The sequence below is a fragment of the Tinamus guttatus genome, unplaced genomic scaffold (assembly GCF_059628265.1).
Source record: "Tinamus guttatus ecotype Peru unplaced genomic scaffold, ASM5962826v1 Tinamus_guttatus_pri_ptg000548l, whole genome shotgun sequence".
NCBI classification, from domain to species: Eukaryota; Metazoa; Chordata; class Aves; order Tinamiformes; family Tinamidae; genus Tinamus; species Tinamus guttatus.
The window spans coordinates 1,572,831-1,592,482 of record NW_028289082.1 but is presented as its reverse complement, the minus strand read 5'-3'; the positions used below and the strand labels follow the sequence as shown (position 1 = coordinate 1,592,482).

The following is a 19,652-nucleotide window of genomic DNA, read 5'->3' as shown; positions in this document are numbered from 1 at the left end:
AGTAACCACAGCGCTTGTCCAGCTCGGGGTATTCACTTAAATCACCGTGAATCTCCGGAAAGTTTGTGTGCCAGGTTATCTCCAGCAAAGTGATGGGCAGCTGGGGCAGCGACCTCCCAAAGCCCAGTGCAATCCAGAGCGGGCAGGTCGGAGCCATCAGATAACTCATTTCCACCTCTCAAGAAAACAGGCTCTATTTAAAAGGCTCTAGAGAGCATTCACATGGACTGCTTTGCTGACAGAGCCATGAGAGCAGCTCCTTGCATGAGAACAACTACTGTTATTAAAAGCAGGAGGCGAGAACATGCTCAGTCTACCTAACTGAAAGGTGAAATGTCTGCAGCTTCTGAGGTTCTCGTGAAGAAGGGGCCTGGAAAGCGTTATCGCCCCTGCACTTTGATACACAATTCAGGAATCTTCCTGAGGAATAAGGAGCTGAATTCAAGCGTAGATCAAGGGCAGGGTAGATCATGTGGCTGCCCTGACACCGGCTGTGCCCTGAGGCACTTGCTTCCACGGAGAATTGTAACCGTAATTGATAGTCACAGCATCGCTCTTCCCCAGGAGCCTGAGGGGAGAAAGCTTCCCCCCTTCTTTTTGCCAGAATGCTTCCCGTTTAGTTTTCTTTTAAGAAAAATAAATACATAAATAGCCAGAAGAGTGAAAGATTGCCAAATCATTTTTGCTTATATTTTGCTATCATGATGCTTCCCCAAAAAAAAGCCAGCTAAATAACTGCCGCTGCATAACAGAAAAGGCAAATTTGGTTTCCTCCCTCTCAGTGATAGGAGAAGTCTGTGGTAAAAAGTTAATATAGATAGTTATTGCTCTTGTTTTGAAAGCAAAAGTGAGAATTAATTATACAAATATATATATATATGGAGAAGAAGCCTTACACATCTTCTTATTCCAGATTTACAGGTGCTATTCCTGGCAAAAAGCAAGCAAGATTTTCTTTTTTTGTTTCATAAGAGTAGTGATTGTAGGGAATTGTCTTTTCTTTGTCTAGCATTGCCACTGCATGCTTTTAAAATAAACTGGTTTTTATATAATTCAAAACAGAGTTTTTTTCTCTCTGCTGTGTTGAGGGACAGAATGGGCTGAGAGAAGCCAGGGCTTGCCTGGAGGCAGCACTAATGGAGCAGCCCTGATAAATGACACCTACTTAAGTGTATTGACACCTACTTAAGTGCACTTCTCCAGTGTATTATTCTTCCAGGGAACATTGAGGGCAACTGATCCTGTGCCGCTTCTTCCACATCCAAGTGCAATTTTTGGAAAACCCGTGGCTCTGAGGGGGACATTAGAGACCCTCATTTTGGCGGCCAGCTGATCACTGAGTAACTGAGCTGTAGGGGGGGCCTACAGCTGGGGGCCTGCTCTTGTGGGCCCATAGCCACTGACAAGGAGTTGTGGAGGGCATCCACATCCCTGTTTCCCTGGATTAGTCCCAGTATTCCGTCAGAAACCGCTGCCTTGTCCTTTTGAACTGCGGAAAGGCGCTGGGGCACGGGGCCGCTGTGGCAGCCTGACGTGCCCATCGTGAGGTAACCTGGGGCTGCCACAGCGTCCTGGACACGCTCCCCAGCCGAGACCTTGCAGCTGCTTTTAATGAAGGGGAAGCAGCAAGAAAAGAGAAATTTCTAAAATGAGTTTTGGGGGTTTTGCGTTTTTTACTAACTGTGAAAACATGTCGGAGAGGAGGGGAAGAGCCAGAACTTGAAATCTCAGCATGGAAACGTGCAAGAGTGCATGGCAGGCAAGGAAGTTTTGAGGAGGAGATTAGCCAGTGGTTCTTTGCCAAAGTAATGATTTGTCTTCATTTTCTTATTTTCCATGTTCTTTGAAAAGAGGAAAGTTAGATACTTTCCAAAACAAATTTTCCCTTTAATTTTGTCTTTCCAACAAAGACTCTTACCTTGTGCTTTGCCCATCCTATCAGGTATTGTAACTATCTTGAAGCAATTTCTTGGGCGCTTGTTTTCAAGCCACATTCTTATTTATGTGCTAGCTGCTATTTATACTTCGAATAAATATTTTGCCGAGCAGAAAAGGTGTCCCTGGAGTAACAGTGAGCTTGGAACTATAAATACTTTTCATCTGCCACTTCCTTCTTCATTGTCAATAACTGGGAGGGTTTGCACTGCCCTTTGTGTGAGCTGGGCAGAATCGCACAGCTCGGTTGCCATGTCATGACAGCATGTTCAGAAATGCGTAGCAAACAGTAGTTATTTTTCCCATAATTTGTTTTTTAAGCTTTAATTTTGCAGTGTTTTGTCATGACTGGGCAAGAATTGGTGTGCTTAGCGTGGCTTCACTGTAACTACAGCTCTGTTTCTGGAAGCTCGGAAAATATATATCTGTTTGAGAGCTTATTTAGCAGTAGTATTTTGGAGCTCTTTTCAATCCACAGATATACTCTGATGATAAACCTGAGGTTTTAACTCATGGATCTGGACAAGATGATGTGAGAAGAATGGCCTGGAAAATATCCTGTGCTTGCATTTTGTAGAAACAATCAAAATCAAGGATCCAACTCTGCTAAAGAAATAGATGATTTAGAGTTTTGGTGTAGCGGACTGAAAATAATGTTGAAATAATCATTTCTGTGCTCTGAAAGCATCCTAAATTATTTACCATTTCTTGGATTGTAATCTCATCAGCAGAATGCAAGTTTGCATACCATGCCACTAAAGAAGCAGCTAGTAATTCATGATGTGTCTGTCATTTAAATAACCAATAACAGGCATCAAGTCCGTATGACTTTTATTGGAGAGTGTGAAGCAAAGCTGGAATCCTCAGGGATGTCTAGATGTCTAATTCCCGTTGATATGAATGCAAATCAAGTAGATAAATCTCCCTTGTGAATCTGTGCCTTTGTGCCCAGGCTTCCTGACTGTCTGTCTGCCTAAAACGCCCAAGTGCTGTGTTATGATGATCACAATTTCTTCCAAAAGGCAAAGTTTAAACAAGAAGGATGAATTCACAGCTGTAAAAGTCCTAGGGGAAAGACAAACCATGGCTTCCTGCCGGAGCAGTCTGTAGAGTTGCTGTTTGTAGCTACTGAGTTCTCCCTTTTCTCTCCTAGCCCTTTCATCCGATGGTGAATTTGGAATGCTCCAGGGATTTCCGACCGTTCCTGTGTGCCCTCTACGCTCCGGTGTGCATGGAGTACGGCCGTGTCACCCTCCCGTGTCGCAGGCTGTGTCAGAGGGCCTACAGCGAGTGCTCCAAACTCATGGAGATGTTCGGGGTCTCTTGGCCTGAGGATATGGAGTGCACCAGGTTAGCAGATTGTTTCTGAATCCCGGTGTAGAATATTTTAGATGTGATATGTCCTGTTACAAATGCCCTCGTTTTCCTTTCTGTTCGTGTAAAAGCCTGTTTCCTGGGGAGGAAACCGAGTTGATATTTCCATCATCTGCCCAAAGATGAGTTGAAAATTTCTATAGGCAACTACTGTAAACTCAGAGTGCATATTCTTATATGAATGAATATATCAATCTATTTTTCATCATCTTTATCCTTTATCTTTATCCTCCTTTGACTTGATATATCAAAATATAACACGCGATAATTGCTCTAAATGTCTCTGAGACATGCAAAATTGCTTTTACCAGCGATTAGTAATATCTTTTCTATAGGGGTGCTGACAGTTTTTGGTGAGAGTGTGACCCTCAAAGCTGCATTTTTAGAGGAGGGTCTACCATGTGTTTACACTGGATACAAAGAGTAGTTTTCAGCTTTACACTAAACATAACTTTGCAGCAAAGTATTAGGTGATGATGCACTCTAGAGAAAGTACATGCAATTGAAAACAACATCTTTATGCTTTATTTTTTTGTAAATGACTCCAATAACTAATAAAATTCACAAGCACAAACAGGAGGAGTGTCCCTTGCAGCTGGAGAGGAAAGAATGAAAAACAAGTAACACATCTTTTTGCAAAAAAAAAAGATAAATCAGAGGAGACCTCTAGTTTCTGATAATCTGGATCAAAGATCAGTTTAACTGCATGCTCCAGATAGATGCCTGGGCCCCTTAGGGCCTCCTGTCTCCTTATTAAGGCCATGTCAGTAGTGAAATTTCAAAAACAGAACCAAAACTAGCAAAAGTCTGCTGGTGCTGGAGCCCAGAGGAGCAGAGCTGCTTGGAGTCCCCCCAGGCTCCCCTGCACAGCTTCTGAGTGGGGCTTTGGCTGCCCTCAGCCCAGCATTGGGGCCTTGCCGGGTTATAGAGATGTCTTTATCATAACTGTGATTTATGAGTGCTAGCAGCACTGCTCTTCCATGTAGTGAGCTCACTAGCCTGCTTTACAGCAGCTAGTAGGGATGCTTTGGGAAAGCGTTTTACATCATCTATAAAATGGTGCTTCCCTAGGCACCTAGTCTCCAAATTTAGAGCTTTCCTGAGATGGGCTTTGTATTTAAAGCCCTTGGTGGAGCCCTTTTCCTTTAGTCAGTTTTCTGTTTAAACCTATCTGCTAGTTTTGACATCCACCGTGTTCCGTGATGATGAGTTGTAGTTTGTTGATCTGTAGTGTAGCATTTCATGGATTACCCAGTATTTGCATTGTCTTTGACTTCTCTTCAGTTAACATGTCTAAAGCTGTGGGTGAAGTCATGGGCTTTCTGGTCTTTGCCAAGTATTTGTATGTTTTCTTGTAAATAAGTTATTTTTCTTGCTTTTTAGATTCCCCGATTGCGATGAGCCGTATCCTCGCCTTGTTGACCTCAATCTAGCAGGGGAACCCACCGAAGACGCCCCAATGGCAGTACAGAGGGATTATGGTTTTTGGTGTCCTCGGGAGCTGAAAATAGACCCTGATCTCGGTTACTCTTTCCTGAGGGTACGAGACTGTTCCCCTCCTTGCCCAAATATGTACTTTCGTCGTGAAGAGCTCTCCTTTGCTCGCTATTTCATCGGAGTGATCTCCATCGTCTGCCTTTCTGCTACCTTGTTTACTTTTTTAACTTTCCTCATTGATGTCACCAGATTCCGCTATCCAGAGAGACCCATAATATTTTACGCCGTCTGTTACATGATGGTGTCGCTCATTTTCTTCATTGGCTTTCTGCTTGAAGACCGAGTCGCGTGTAACGCCTCCAGCCCTGCCCAGTACAAGGCCTCCACGGTGACGCAGGGCTCGCACAACAAGGCTTGCACCATGCTCTTCATGGTGCTCTATTTCTTTACCATGGCCGGCAGCGTTTGGTGGGTCATTCTAACCATCACGTGGTTCTTGGCCGCCGTGCCAAAGTGGGGCAGCGAAGCGATCGAGAAGAAAGCCTTGCTCTTCCACGCCAGTGCCTGGGGCATTCCGGGAACTCTCACCATCATCCTCTTAGCAATGAATAAAATTGAAGGTGACAATATTAGCGGCGTATGTTTTGTTGGCCTCTATGATGTGGATGCATTGAGATACTTTGTTCTTGCTCCCCTCTGCCTGTACGTGGTGGTCGGAGTTGCCCTTCTGCTCGCTGGCATTATCTCCCTGAATCGCGTTCGCATTGAGATCCCGTTAGAAAAAGAGAACCAGGACAAGCTAGTGAAGTTCATGATCCGGATTGGCGTGTTCAGTGTGCTCTACCTCGTGCCGCTCCTGGTTGTAATTGGCTGCTATTTCTATGAGCAGGCGTATCGAGGCGTGTGGGAGACCACGTGGATCCAGGAACGCTGCAGGGAATATCACATCCCGTGCCCCTATCAGGTGAGGAAACCGGCGTGCCGCGCGCCGCACCACGGAACCTGGGTAAGCAGGGGGTGTCCTGAGGCTCCCTTGGCATCCCTGACTGGACGTGCTGCAATTCCAAGAAGGAAAAGTGCTTTATTTATTTATTTATTTTGCTGTACTCATTTTAGTAAACTCATTTGGCCTTCTAGGAGAGTAAGTATTGTTGGAAAAATGTAGAGTTTTATTAGCCATTATGTGCTTTTTTATTATAGATAAAGCTCTGGGGTTTCTGGGCTTTAGTGTACTTATATGTGATGTGAAGGCACTATTCTAAACCAGTTTAAAGAACAGGACCTAATGAGTTTATTTTTCATTGTTTGATATATATTAGAAGCTTTGCTCTAAAGGAACTACAGAATTTAAACCGAGATGTCATCAACCGGATTTTGTTTTTTCTAGTTTTTGCTGTTCTGTAGCTGTTTTGTTGCTTTGACTGGCCCACAGCCTGTGTGTGTGTTGGAAACAGCCCTATCAAACCTCGATGCGTCTTCTGCAAAAAAAGCAGAGCTTACAAATCACTAGTTTATCCTAAAAGCAAGTTACACTAACTTGCTCAGTGTGTTTAAATGAGTTATCCCAGAAGAATAAGCTACCAAGAGTGCTACGTATCAAGCTGTCCACTGTTTACTTCAGCATTAGTTTGGAATTCTATTTCTTAGATATTTTCTGCAAATGATTTGAGAACAGCCCTATTTTAAGAAGTTTGTGCACCAAACGTTTATTGTGCAGCTGCACAGAGTGGTATAAACACAATGATACTTTGGATCTAAAGCAGTTAAAATACCAGCTGGGTCATCAAAGCTAACATTTTAATGCCATAAAAATATCACTTAAAGGTTTGGAGTAGTTTATATAGCTTGATAGTAATCCTTTCATTACCTTTTAACCCTTTTTATTGTTTTCTCGGTTACATTTTATTAGGGTGAGACTCTCCCTCCCATCCAATGTGTGAGCACTTTTACAGCAGGAAATATCTATGAATGGGTGTATTCAGTTTCATTTGCTTGATTTGCTCTTCATTGCTTCGGCTTTTAATAGTTAAATTGATTGATGCTTAAAAAGTGAGATGGACAAGCACTTTTCACTTAGTTAATTTAAAATACTCGCCCTACGCCCTATGCATGGAAATGTGCAGGAGGAAAGGGCTATCGCTTTCTCCAAATGTAGAACAAAAAACTGTTTTAAACATTTAAATCTTCCAATGCTTAAGGACCAAATCCTACAGAGTGAACAATGAAAACATGAAGCAAAGGGCTACTCAGATCTCGAGAAAGCCATTAACATAATGGCTCAGCGCAAAAGCACAATAATGGTTTCATTCACATCAAATTGGGTTGAAGGACCCATAGACCCTAGGGAGTGTTAGAAGGGTTTTTATTCTAACCCGTCCAATTTTTTCTTCAGCTAAACATGCTCCCCCAATTAAACTATCCAGACTTATAATTGAAACAGATTTTCAAGGCAGTGGGGGGAAAAAAATCATTTTATCCTTGGATAGTGCTAGCAAAATAAATTATTAAAGTAGGGGGATAATTTAAATCGAATTTAGATCTTTTTAAGCATTTGTTTTATTTAACTTTATATCAAATGCTTGAATATCAGTTTCTGGAATTGGACTATCAGCTTCTGCCATAGTAGAAAAAAGCTACTGGGAGCAGCTCTCCATTCCCCAGGGGGTTGTGTGGGTCCCGTCCGGCCACTTCCAGCTCCTCTTCCCTCACCTGCAGCTGCTTTTCCTGTTCCAGGAGCGCCGGGAAGCAGCGCGGAGGGAATGTTCTTTCCCCAAAACTCCATTAGTAAGGGAAAAACCCAAAAGACAGCTCCTGCGTTGAGAGGTGAGGCGGGTTTAGTGTGTGTGCAACGGGCCTGATCCGAGTGAGACGTTTCCCTGCTGGGGAGAGGCCCTGGCCCCGATTAAACACGTGGGGCACAGGGAGGAGTTCAGGGAGGTGAGTGTTTTCTATCAGCCTGCACAAACCTCCTAATGCAGTTAAAAAAAATCAAGGTTGCTAAATTAGATCATCCTTCTTTGAATGGAAACAAAGGGAAATTAACAGAGATGTTACCAGAAATAATTATTTTTATGGCTTCTGCTGCTAAGACTATGCACAGTAATTGCAGTGAGGTAATCAGCTGCCAGTCAGTGTTCCTGCTTGGTGAAAGCTGTTCAGAGCAGCCTGCAAATGGTTTTACCCACTCCCTTCATTTTCCCACCTTTTTCCCTTTTCCAAGTGAAAAAAAAAAAAAAAAAAAGGTGCTTCTATAATCTGGATGCCTTCTGCACTATAATATCCAAATGAACAGGTGAATTTTATGTTGCCATGTCCGTTTTTCACTTGTTCCCTTCAAAAATAGAATGTTTGGCCCAAGTGAAAACAGATTAATGCTTTTTTGGGGGGCAAGAAAAGCTCATGCAATGCAAAATAAAATTAACTTTCACTGCTTACAGAACCTAGATCCTGTGTCATGAACATGTCACATTTTAGCTGGAGCTGCGTGTCCAAGCTGGAGAGCAAAAATCACAAACAGAATCTTTTGAATGGGAGTTTAGCACAATTTTATATCAGGATAAACTGCAGAAATGAGACAGGGAAAAAGAACAAGTCTCCTAAGAAACCTGTTATAAAGATTCCCAAGAAGATTCCCAAGAAGACCTGAATGTTCTTCAGGTCCAGGCTCCAGCTTTTGTCATCACTTGGAAAGTGCCCACGGGGACCGTATTTGGCATCGTCTCCTTAATGCTTTTAACCACACAAAGAAAGTCCCAGGTTCTGATCTGCGGGGGATTTTTTCTATAGCACAGTTGGTTTGGCTTTTTAGTCTATAATCCAGAACCTGGAATTTGCTTTTTAAATGTCTCTCCTCTCTTACTTTGCATTTTCTGCCTTGGCTGCCAAGGCAGCTAATTCAGGTGGACGGGGCTAAGATTTTGCCCAGTCAACTCCAGATGCCCCAAAGCAGGAACTTCTTTTGTATCAGACATCTTCCCTCTGAGATACCTGATGTAAGGAAAAAAATAAGTTAAAAAACATCAAAGTTTGGAGAACCTAGAGCTACTGTTAAAAACTCTTGCCCAAGGTCTCCATCTGTCCCCATCCAAGCCAGTCATCCTGTTCTCCCTTATTAGCTAATGGAAGAAAAGAGACATTTCTGTAGTGATTCATTGGACATTTTATCGGATGAATCATTCCCCAACTTGATATTTAGCTTGTTTGAGGCAGTCACGCTTTCTTTAGGGGGATATGATATATTTATGAGGGAATTTTTACTGCAAAATTTTACGGAGGTTTTTGAGGGGGAGTCTGGGAGGAGAGAGGTTTTTTTGTGCCTGTCTTTCAAGGTCAGGATGTGCCCGCTCTGCCCCAGTACAGTCCTTCGTAATGTGTTTTCTAAAGAAAACATGGTTTTTATGCCCAAAGAAAGGGCATAAATAAGGCTGCAGTACCACAAGGGCACAGAGCTGTATTTTGGGATCCTGTGGATAGCTGATTTTGCCTTCTATTATAAAACTAATGATGAGCTAGCTCTTAGAAATGATACTGTAAGATGTAAGCTTAAATGTCATCCACTTCAGCAGCAAAAAATAGTCATTTTGACCCTTTTCCTCCCTGCCCCTCTCCCCTGTTTCCCTCCAAGAAAGTTCTGCTGTGTAATAACATCAAATGGGTTTTTCCAGGGGACGGGAGTCCTGGCTCTCGTGGTCATTGCTGGTATCAGAGAGAAAAGAGAGGATTAATTGTGGTTCCCTAAGATACCAAAACCCTAAATGGGAGGAATGTTTTGGCTTGTCTGAGCGGGCCCTTATGGGTATCCAAAGGAGAACAAAACACGGGCTCGATACTGTGTTCCCGTTCGTTTTAAAATGATGCTGTGCGCTTTATTTATAATTAAATATTTATTTATAATTAAGTAAAACGCAGTGCCCAAGCCCACCGGAGCATCCGGCAGCGCAGGGCCGCGCGCAGACGCCCCTCGACACCGGCACGGGCTGCTGTGCTTCAGGTTTGCAGCTATTTCTCTCTCATCCCCTCCCAAATAGAAGAAAACCAAGAAAGCTTTATTTAATAAAGGTAAAGCTTTAAGTGCAGACACAGGGCTGTGTTTAAATTCCGTTTTGATCACGCAGAATAAATGGCAGTTCCTTCCTTTCCCCCAAATCCCTTGGATTTGGAACTGCCTCCGCGCCGCCGAGTCCGGCGGTGGCCGCGGCGGCTCCGCCGGCGCCCCGGGCGCTCCCTGGCCTGGCCTTTCCCATGGCCGCGCCGGGGCCGTGTCACCCCCGTCACAGGGCCCTTCTCTTCATGCCCAAGCGCCCGGGAACAATCGCCCGCGCCGGGCTCGGGAGCGGGACGAGGAGCCGGCGCCGCAGCGGAGATGACGGCGGGGCCGAGTTTCTCCCTTTTCCTTTCACAAAACCTGCTGCATTTTCATGCTTTCGGACTTTCCTTCCCTATTTGTGGGTGTTCCCAGTGTCTTTCTCCATGCAAAACGTCTCGGCTGTTTTTCCGTGCGCGCGACGGGGGCTCCTGGGAAGCGCTGAGCTGGGTGCAGAAAAGAGGCTTTGTTGGGAAATGCCTTTGCACCATCCGTGTGTGGCACAGGCAGGGCGAGAATCACATATGGAGATGGCGAGAAATCCAGATTTCTCCTCCCCTCCCTCTCCCTTAGTTATTGTTTGGAGTTGCTCTTAGAAGAGCTAATGGAGTTGCTGAAATCTGCCCTGAGGAATCGCTTCTTCCTGGGTGTGGTGATGCTGCCCTCAGGGAAAAAAGTGAAAATAAAACCGTACTTTTCCATGTTGCATTTCCTTGGAAGAGACGGAGCAAATCTGAGTGATGAATTAGACTCCTTTCAAAAAGAAAAGCAATATTAGCCCAGAAAAAAAAAAAACACAGTATTATGCTGTTATTCAGTTAATTTCTCCTAGTTATTTCAGCTGCTTGAGGACAAATTCAAGCTAATTGGTTGGACTTGGCCATTTTGGCGTTACCATGAGCAGTTTTGCTTGGGCTTTGGGAAACGCTGCCTAGGATGCTGTGTTTGCTGTTACCTAACTGGCCTGCGTCCCACTTCCAGGCAGGAGCATCCCGAGGGAAGCGGTCGCTGCACTCCCAGCGGCAGGATTCGTAACGGGAATTCCTGAGCGCGGGACAAAGGGAAGTGCTGATTTCCCAGCCCCGATCCGCAGGCAGGTTGATCCGTGCGTGCACCAGTGCAGGGCTGCTCAGGGTCGTCTTATTTTCCTTTTTATTCAGCATTTTACAGAAGGTGACTTGCAAAAGCAGAGCAGACCTTGCTATTTTTGAGCTCTCAATTTAATTTTTCTTTTTTTTTTTTTTTTTTGGATTTATTTTCTCCTTAATCCAGTGTGCTTTATGTGTGCAGCTGCCTTTAATTCTGCTCATTTAGAAAGCTCACTTATTTCCAATGACCATTTTAGCTGCTACTAAAAGCGGCAGCAAAAAGGCAGTGCCCTTGGCGGTGCTGCGCTCTCGTGCCCTTCTTCCTGCGCTCATTGGTTTTCCCAAATATCTTTATTTTCAACAAAACCATTAACCATCAGCCCTGGGAGGAGGCCTTGCATCGAAATCTCAGCGCTCCCAGGCCTAAGCAGCCCTGCAAGCATCTGCTTCATTTTCCGAGCCAGCTTTTGCTTCTATTCGTTTTTTATGAGCATTTTTGAGATTTTAGACTGGGAGAAGCTTTAAGCAGTACAGAATGAGGAATCAAACTCTTCATGCCTCGTTATTTGCACATTTACCTTAAAACAGGCAAGCGGCATCATCTGTTTCTGCATTTCCAGCAGTTTCCTAGGGTGACAGTTGCAAATTCAGATGCATAATTTGCACAAATTCAGATGCATAATTTGCACAAATTCAGATGCATTATTTGCACAAATACAGTATCCCCCCCAGCCTGTTTTTTCCTGTGTGTTACCGTGCAGCTGCTTGCACTGAGTTACATCAAAAAAAGCAAAAAATCCATGCAAAGCAATGAAGTGATGCCCGAAATTCCGAAATTAGAGCCTGTCCTTGGAGCAGGTTTTTAGTCCAAACCGGATCGTTGCTGCGCTCGATTCCCTTTTCCCGCACGCTTAGTTCCCGCCTAGGCGCTAGCGCCGGCGTTGAAAGCACGGATAATCTTCCCAGCAGGGATCTCGCTCCTCCGCGGCCGTGGGACAGCCGTGCCCGGCGCTCCGCGGCAGTGACCTCGCCGTGTCCCCGGCTTGACGGACGTGCCGGTAATTCGGGCTGGCGTCCCGGCTCGCCGACACGTTAGGTGCGTCCGCGCCGCCGGCACCGCTTTGGGCAGGGCTTTTGTTACCCGTCGTTGCCAGAAGTGCTGACACAGAAGCACCGCTGAGATGCAGCCATTTCCATGCAGATTTTGTCTTATTTTTTAATAGTTGGGATCTACGGAAGAGAAATTGTAGTAGATGTAGATCGTTCATTTGGTTTTTTCCATCTTTTTCCCTACACCTCTGGATGGTGCTTGCCTAGACCTGAAGTCTTTCCCCAGCCTTTTAATCCGCATGTTGTTCACGGGGCTGTAAGGGAAGGAGTTGATGCTTCTTTTGTGGCAAACGGCTACAGTTCATCCAAAAAGGGGGATAAATGACAGGGACTGAAATGAGGAATGTGCCCGGGATTGAAAGTTGCTTCTCGTATTCCAGAGGCAAGAGGAAAGCTAAAAAGCTGAGAAAAAAAGGCAGAGGGCAGGTGCTTGTGCAGTGGCGCTAATTGCAGGCCGTGGGCAACGCTTAAGAAATGAGGCGCTTTGGTTGGATGTTGTCGTCCACGTCCAGATAAACCCACAAACTACAAGAGCTCCCTGTGGCTCCGCGGATCCGATGAGCCCGAGATCCAGCCCGTCCTCCGCGAGCCGGGTGCGCTCCAGGGCTGCTGCCCCCCGCGCGTTTTGTAGCCACTTCCATCCAACTTTTGAAATGTAATTTTTGAATACAAAATAATGTTCTGGGTGAGTTACCCCCCAGCGAGATGGGCACTCAGAACCTTGGGGAGTTTCCTCCAGAACAGCCTGTAGCCAATTAAGGTGCTAATGTCATAAGCTCAAATAACTGTGTTTATTTATTTATTTGTTTTTCGCGTTTCACGCTCTGTTCCCAAACAGCCCGACCGTTCCCTTTAATCTCCATCCCCGCTCCGTAGTGACTCTGGTTATTAACCAACTCTGCAGCATAGTGAGGGGCACTTTTCTTCCTAATTGTTTAGATGACTTCATTGTCTTACTGCGAGCAGCGGCGGCGAGGAGAGCGGAGCTGGAAGCGCGAGCGTGGGTTCCCATTCCCGCTTCCCGGGGCAGGGCCAGGTGCCGTCCCTGCGCTCCCGCTTCCCAGCTCATTAATTTGCAGTGGCGGCCGCGGGTCCCTGTCACCGAAACGCAGCTGTGAGTGACGCTCGGGGGCAGGAGGGGCGAAGAGGCAGCCGCGAGGCCTGCGAGCAGCCACCAGCCCACAAAGGAGCCTTGTTCCTGCCTGGAGGAACGCCGGAGCGGAGGGTTTAGCCGCCTCGTCCTGCCACCGAGTTTGCCACGGGAGGAGCTCGAGCGTTGGACACGTCACATGGAAACGCTCCGAAAGGCTCCGGTGCCTTTATTCCAGGAGCGTTTGGGCCGTCGTTCCCAATAACTGCGTGCCCGGTGTGTTGGAGACAGCAATTTTCCACCCGGTGAACTTCCCCCCAGTTGTTTGGGAGGCAGATTCACGTTGCAGCAGGGTTCACTGCTCCTGCGCCGCAGCCGTGCGAAGGAAGACACGATTTTTATTCCTTATCACAGCGTTTGCTACGTGTAGCTCGATGGTACTCAGCAGAAGTCAGCAACTGTGAAGTGTTCTGTGGAAAACAGACTTTAAAATACACCGCAAAACCCTAATGACTTCACTCTTTCCCCTCTTAAAATTTGCTTAATGTTTAGATACCAGGGATTATTTTTTAATGAACTTTCACATTTGTGACACACAGTATCACATGATGCCGATTTTACCCATTTTGCTGTTGTCTTCATAGAAACACGGCCAAATTTTCACTCGCAGCTTCTTGCTGGAGAGGAACGTGCTCCTGCGATGCTGTTTGAAACAAAATGTCATTGCTGCTCTCCATTTCCAAGCTGGGTATTCCCAGGCACTTGATTCTAGTACTTTTTAGCTTGAAATCACATTTCACTCTAAGCTGAAATATTTCTGAAAGAATGAACCATAAATGTGGACTGTTTCTTGAGATGCTTCCCCATATCTTCACTTTAAGGAGGTGTTTAGACCCAAACGTGATAGTATTAAGGAAAACTATATCTGTTTAACCTCCAACGTGTTTTCTTATATTCTTACCCTTTAGAAACGCAGATTAAAAGCACATTAAATGACCATAATTACATATAAGCCTATAAGTCTTCCCATTTCTCCTGGTTTCTGTAACATCCGAGGCTATGAAGAATGTTCCCAAAATAGCAAAAGTCCTGCTGAAAAAATAACTTAAACATCATCCCTATTGACAGGACTTGCTCTAGACCTTAATATTCTGGGAATTGCAGTGGTGTCGTAGATGAAAGCGGGTAAATTAACAGATGTTCTTGGAAAAACATTTGTGTTTGAGGAAAGCGCCATGGGAGGTCTGGATAATTCCAGTGAAATTAAAATTTCATGGCTTAAATATATCTAAGCACGACCAACGCTGGGATATGTCGCTGTTGGAGATGGTGCTTTTTCCTGGGAGAGTAGCTCCAAGTTGTGCTTTCCTTGCGTTAATTATTCCTAATATTTTTATTATTATTAATGCCACGTCATCGCAGGTGAAGGTCGTTCGGAGCCGCCGCTCGCTGCAGCTCTGACGATCGGCTCGTCTGCTGCATCCTGCTCGCTTTGTGCAGACTTTCTCCCAGAAATGTCCCCAATGATGCTCAGTAACGAGGTGTGCCGGAGCATCTGAAGGCATTTTTTGCATTTCTTTATTTTTCTTTCCACCTGGAATTATTGTAACACCCTTCAACACCCTTTACCCCCGTTTCTTGATGTCCCCTGGGAGATGTGTGTGCGATGGAACGTTCTTGGCGTGTGCGGGATCAAAGGGACCACCTGCCCCTTTGGGCTTGGGTCTTCCCTTCCATGGATCATGTGGAAAGTGGATCCTAGAGGTACCCAACGCGGCGGGATGCAACCCCACCAACCTCCCTGTGCCGTCCCTGCTCTTGACTTCCAGCGGGAAGCAGCCGCATTTCCTCAGAGATCCTAGACTGTAAATAATATCTTTGAACACCTTCTCCGCGTCGCCGTCGAGCTACCCCTTTGGGATGGATACCGGCCTGGTTGCCGGGATGCTTCCCCGCGCGCTCGGCCCCATCGGAGCCATCCCTGGGGCGGTTTAGCGGGACATTCCCAGCAGCGGACGCAGCACCTGGCTTTATGTAGGGTAATTCTGTCAAAGCAATGAGTCTTCATGAGCTGCAGCCCACAAATTACTCGGCGATTATGCAGGGCCCAGACAAAAGGCCAGAAATACCAACAGGGGCCGAGACCCCCCGGCAGTTGGATCTTTTGTTTTCCTGCTGTTCAGCCCGTCCCGCCGCGGGACAAAGGGACCCTGTTGGGGTTGACTTCGGCTCGAGGTGGAGACAGTTATTTTAAATGAGCTAATCAGAGCAGCGGGGGAGCCGCGAAGGGGCTGCGTAATGTTGTTTTGCTCCCTCTTTCCTCTCTCCAGGTCACTCAGATGAGTCGCCCGGATTTGATCCTCTTTCTCATGAAGTATCTCATGGCTCTGGTCGTCGGGATCCCCTCCGTGTTCTGGGTTGGAAGCAAGAAGACCTGTTTCGAGTGGGCCAGCTTCTTCCACGGGCGCAGGAAAAAAGAGTGAGTGTCCGGAGAGAACTGGGCACGGGCTGAGCACGGGCAAATCAACGTGTGTGGGACGGGGAGAGCTTTGCATCCTCGCAGGGAGGCAAAGGCACGAGCAGCTTTCCTGGAAATCCACTTGTCAAATGGAGCAAGGGAGGGAAAGACACACGGCACTGATTGTAATTAAAAGCCCCTGTTGGTGCGTTTAGCCTTTCCCATATAGGCTAGAATTTGTAGCACAGCACAGTTTCATCAAGTGGCAGTGGCAATAGCTTAAGGTTGGAGCTTCATTTAGACTAGCACGATGCCATCAACGTAGAGGAAGAAGTTTACAATCATGCAGTAACTATGAATAGCTGCTTTCATAAGCACAAATACCGCCCCGCGCGTAGCTGCTTCAAAATGAATCCACAAACAGGTGATCAATTCGGTTTAATACCCGTATGTCCATTTGGGTAGGGTTCAGCCGGGGGGAACAGGCTAGTTGGGTGGACGGGAGAGCGAGACGGAGACCAGGGGGGCAGAGGAGGCTGCTCTGCCCCACGACTTCCTGCATGAGGGGACGCTCCGGGGGGACTTTGTGGCGCGATCCGCGTTGACGCCCCAACCTGCTGCCTCGCCAGGGTCGTCAACGAGAGCCGGCAGGTGCTGCAGGAGCCGGACTTCGCGCAGTCGCTGCTGCGGGACCCCAACACGCCCATCATCCGCAAGTCGCGGGGCACGTCCACGCAGGGCACGTCCACGCACGCGTCCTCCACGCAGCTCGCCGTGCTGGACGAGCAGCGCAGCAAGGCGGGCAGCGTGCACAGCAAAGTGAGCAGCTACCACGGCAGCCTGCACCGCTCGCGCGACGGCCGGTGCGTCCCGCTCTGCTCCCTGCGTCGTTCGCTCGCGTCCGCGCGCTTCCGTGCCTTCCTTTTTGTGTATTGGCTGCTTAGAAACGAATTTCAGTAACCAGGCATGGCCCTACTGAAGTAAACAATAATAAAAGCTGCCTGCTGTAACTGGGGGTGTAATTAAGGATTAGAAGGGAATTTATCTGCGGGTATTTGCTCACCTAATTACCAACAGCGTGCGCAGAGCTGGAGTAAGAGCTGCAGAAAGGGCTCAAACAATTTGCCTGGGGCTGCCTGAGCAAAACAGACAAGCTAAAGAGCACCTTTTCCATAAAAGCAGAGGGTTTGTGTGTGTGATGAGCGCGATGGCAATAACATGATGCTGATGGTCTCTTTTTGTGCCCCAGCTACACGCCGTGCAGCTACCGCGGCGCCGAGGAGCGGCTCCCGCACGGCAGCCTGTCCCGCCTCACCGACCACTCCCGCCACAGCAGCTGCCACCGCCTCAACGAGCAGTCGCGGCACGGCAGCGCGCGCGAGCTGAGCGCCAACCCGCTGACCCACATCACGCACGGCACCAGCATGAACCGCGTCATCGAGGAGGACGGCACCAGCGCCTGAGCCGCGCGGCGCTTCCGGAGCCTTCGGCAGCCACCGGGCGGCGGGGAAAACGCCGGTCGCCTCGTTAGCTGTCTCAGTAGGTAATTATTTATTTGGTGACTGCTGGTCTCCTGTCAAAGGCTGAATTTCTTATCCGTGGTTGGAGGAAACGTCTCCCTCGGACGCGGCCGCGTGGCAGCAAGTGCCACCCAAACGCGCTGGCCGGGGCCGGCGAGGAAAGCCGACGGATGAGGAGGTTCTGCCCCGCGTCTCGCCTTGTCGCCGGGATAGCGCCCGCTCGCACGAGCAGCACGGGAAGCTCCGTGTGAAACACAGGCATTTCCGAGCCCTTCCACTGGAAACGCAACAAGGAACGAGCCCGTCGTGGGGGAGAGGAGGCTCCGTGCTCCGCTCCGTCCGGGCTCCGTTGTGGGATGGGGTGGGAAGGGGGGGGACACTGAAGGGCAGGGAGGGCCATTTTTGTATAACTTGTCCTTGCTTTTTTTACAGAATACTATTTAAATTTTCTACTTGTTTACAATTTGTGTAGGAAGAGATGGATTTTAAACCCACTTGTCTAGATAATGGTCAGCCACTTATTTTTAGATTGATGTACAGAAACGGAGATTGCCTGTTCCTGGTCTATTTAAAAAAAAAAAAAAAAAAAAGAAGAGAAAAAAAAAAAAAGAGAAAACCGGCATTTCTCACCCAAACGGCCACGTGCAGCCTCTTACAGACGGAATGAATCCTGTTCACCCCCTGGGCTCGGCCAACATGGGATTTAACTGTCCCACCCTCCTTGCAAAATCCCAGCTGCTTTCTGCAAGGGCTCCCTTTCCACGGAGCGCGCAGGGAGCGAGAGCTTAGAAAAGGGTGGAAAAATCCCAACTGGGGCTCTTTAGTTTATTTTTTTTTTCCATTCCCGACTGTAGGTTCGGAGGGGAGGAGTCTCCGTGTTTGTTTTGGGGTAAATTGTGTGTAAATAACCTACGGCGCGGGGCGCCTCGGCCCGCCGTTGCCGCTGCGGGATGCAGATGCTGCCGGGGCTCCTTGGAAGCGCCTCCAGTTCAGCTCCATTCACCGCGCGGAGATTCCGCTTGCATTTAAACCTACCTCAGTAATTCCTCCAGAGCATTGCTGGGAAAGGCTTTTTTTTTCCCCCCTGTCCTTCCATGATTCCCTGCGGTGTCTTTTCTTTCAACTGCAGCGATGGTTCCACTTCCTGAGAGGCGGGAGGGGAATGAAGCAGGGTTGAACGTCCCTCATTTGATGTTTGTCAGTCTGCGAGGTTGAATCCTCCCAGATTTGTGGTGTTTCCAGCTGGGTTTGTCCGAACTCTTCTCTGTTCCGGCATTGTCTATGGTGGGAGGCCGCGCAGCGCTCCTGTCACCCCAGAGAGCTGCCTAAAATGTAAAATGCTGCTTCTGGATGGGGCTTCTCCATCGTTGCCATCCCCGATCCCTCCTTTTTATCCCCGGAACCACAGTTGGCCTCCTGCTCACTCGGTATTCCCGCAAAACCCTCCTTCCTTGGCTTCGGCACCTTTTGCTCCAGGTTGTTGTGGGTGTCATGCGGCAGCTCTTCCCAGCCTGGATGTGGTTCCCTCCACTCCGATGTCTGCAGGTCTTTGCCTCCCAATCCTGCCCGTTCGGGGGCTCCGCGGCCGCTCGGAGCCGAACGAGGCAGCTCGGAGCAGGGCGCCCGGCGCTCCTGATACTGCGGGAGGTTCTTCCCATCCCTTGGCTTCGCCGCTGCTGGGAATGCCGCCGATCTGAGGTGCTGCTCCTTAGAAGTACTGAAAAAGAGCCGCGCTCGCCTGTCCCTCAGCCTGCTCCCGAGTGCTCCGCGTTTCCCAGCGCCTGGACCTGGACTTTGCTGCCGAGGCTTCAGCTTCCCGCCCGCGGCGCTGCCTCCAGCACAGGGTTCAACTCCAGCCCGTTGCCGCTTTGCGAGGGCTGGGGACGGAGCCCCACAGGGGGTTTGGGGTGGGTTTCTGCCTGTCGTGTTCCTGCTGCAGGTCCTGGATGCTGGAGGTGCCGGAGCGGAGCGGCGTTTACAGTAGTGCCCTGTCCCTGTCGTAACGTTTTGGTTCTTAGCACTTTACCCGTGAGTGTGCGAGCGCGTCCTGTCGTAGCGGGTGTACAGTCTAGCTTTAGCCCTTGGAAAGTTTCTAATAAAATGGTGCAAAAAGAGGCCCGTGTCCTTGGCGCCGGCCTCGCGCGCGCTCCCACCACACACGGTGCTGCCTCCGGAGCCCGGGGCAGCCTTTGCTGAGCCGGGGGACAGCTCAAACTGTCATGTGTCACCCCACGGATGGGCCGGGTCCTGGCCGTGACCACGACCCACTTGGAGCAGTTGGGACTTTGGTGCTCCTGGCCAGGGACACTGCGGATGAGGGGACTTGGGATCTGTTCCAGGCTCTTATCCTTCTCACCCTTCCTGCACGGCGTCTCCAGCCCCGCCGCTGGCACCAGGAACGTGACTCGTACCCGCCTGGGAAGAAGGAGGAGCCTGGACAGCTCCTGGGGGCTGAATCCCCCAGTTAAAGCATCAGCCACGGCCCCCTCGGATGCTCCCTGGGTGGGAAGGGGGCAGCCAGACCCGGCTGCGGGCCCAGCACCCCCTCAAAGCCGCG

General features: G+C 48.4%; 1 protein-coding gene across 1 annotated transcript in view; it reads left to right on the top strand.

Annotated features, from left to right (window-relative positions):
- The window catches only part of FZD3 (frizzled class receptor 3), a 37,635-nt gene extending 20,597 nt beyond the window's left edge, over positions 1-17,038 (top strand). The window contains exons 3-7 of the mRNA XM_088534346.1: positions 3,089-3,285; positions 4,693-5,710; positions 15,448-15,596; positions 16,205-16,438; positions 16,825-17,038. Of these exons, the coding sequence (XP_088390472.1) occupies positions 3,089-3,285; positions 4,693-5,710; positions 15,448-15,596; positions 16,205-16,438; positions 16,825-17,038 (1,812 nt within the window). The remainder of the gene's footprint in view (positions 1-3,088; positions 3,286-4,692; positions 5,711-15,447; positions 15,597-16,204; positions 16,439-16,824) is intronic.
- Positions 17,039-19,652: the final 2,614 nt, after the last annotated feature.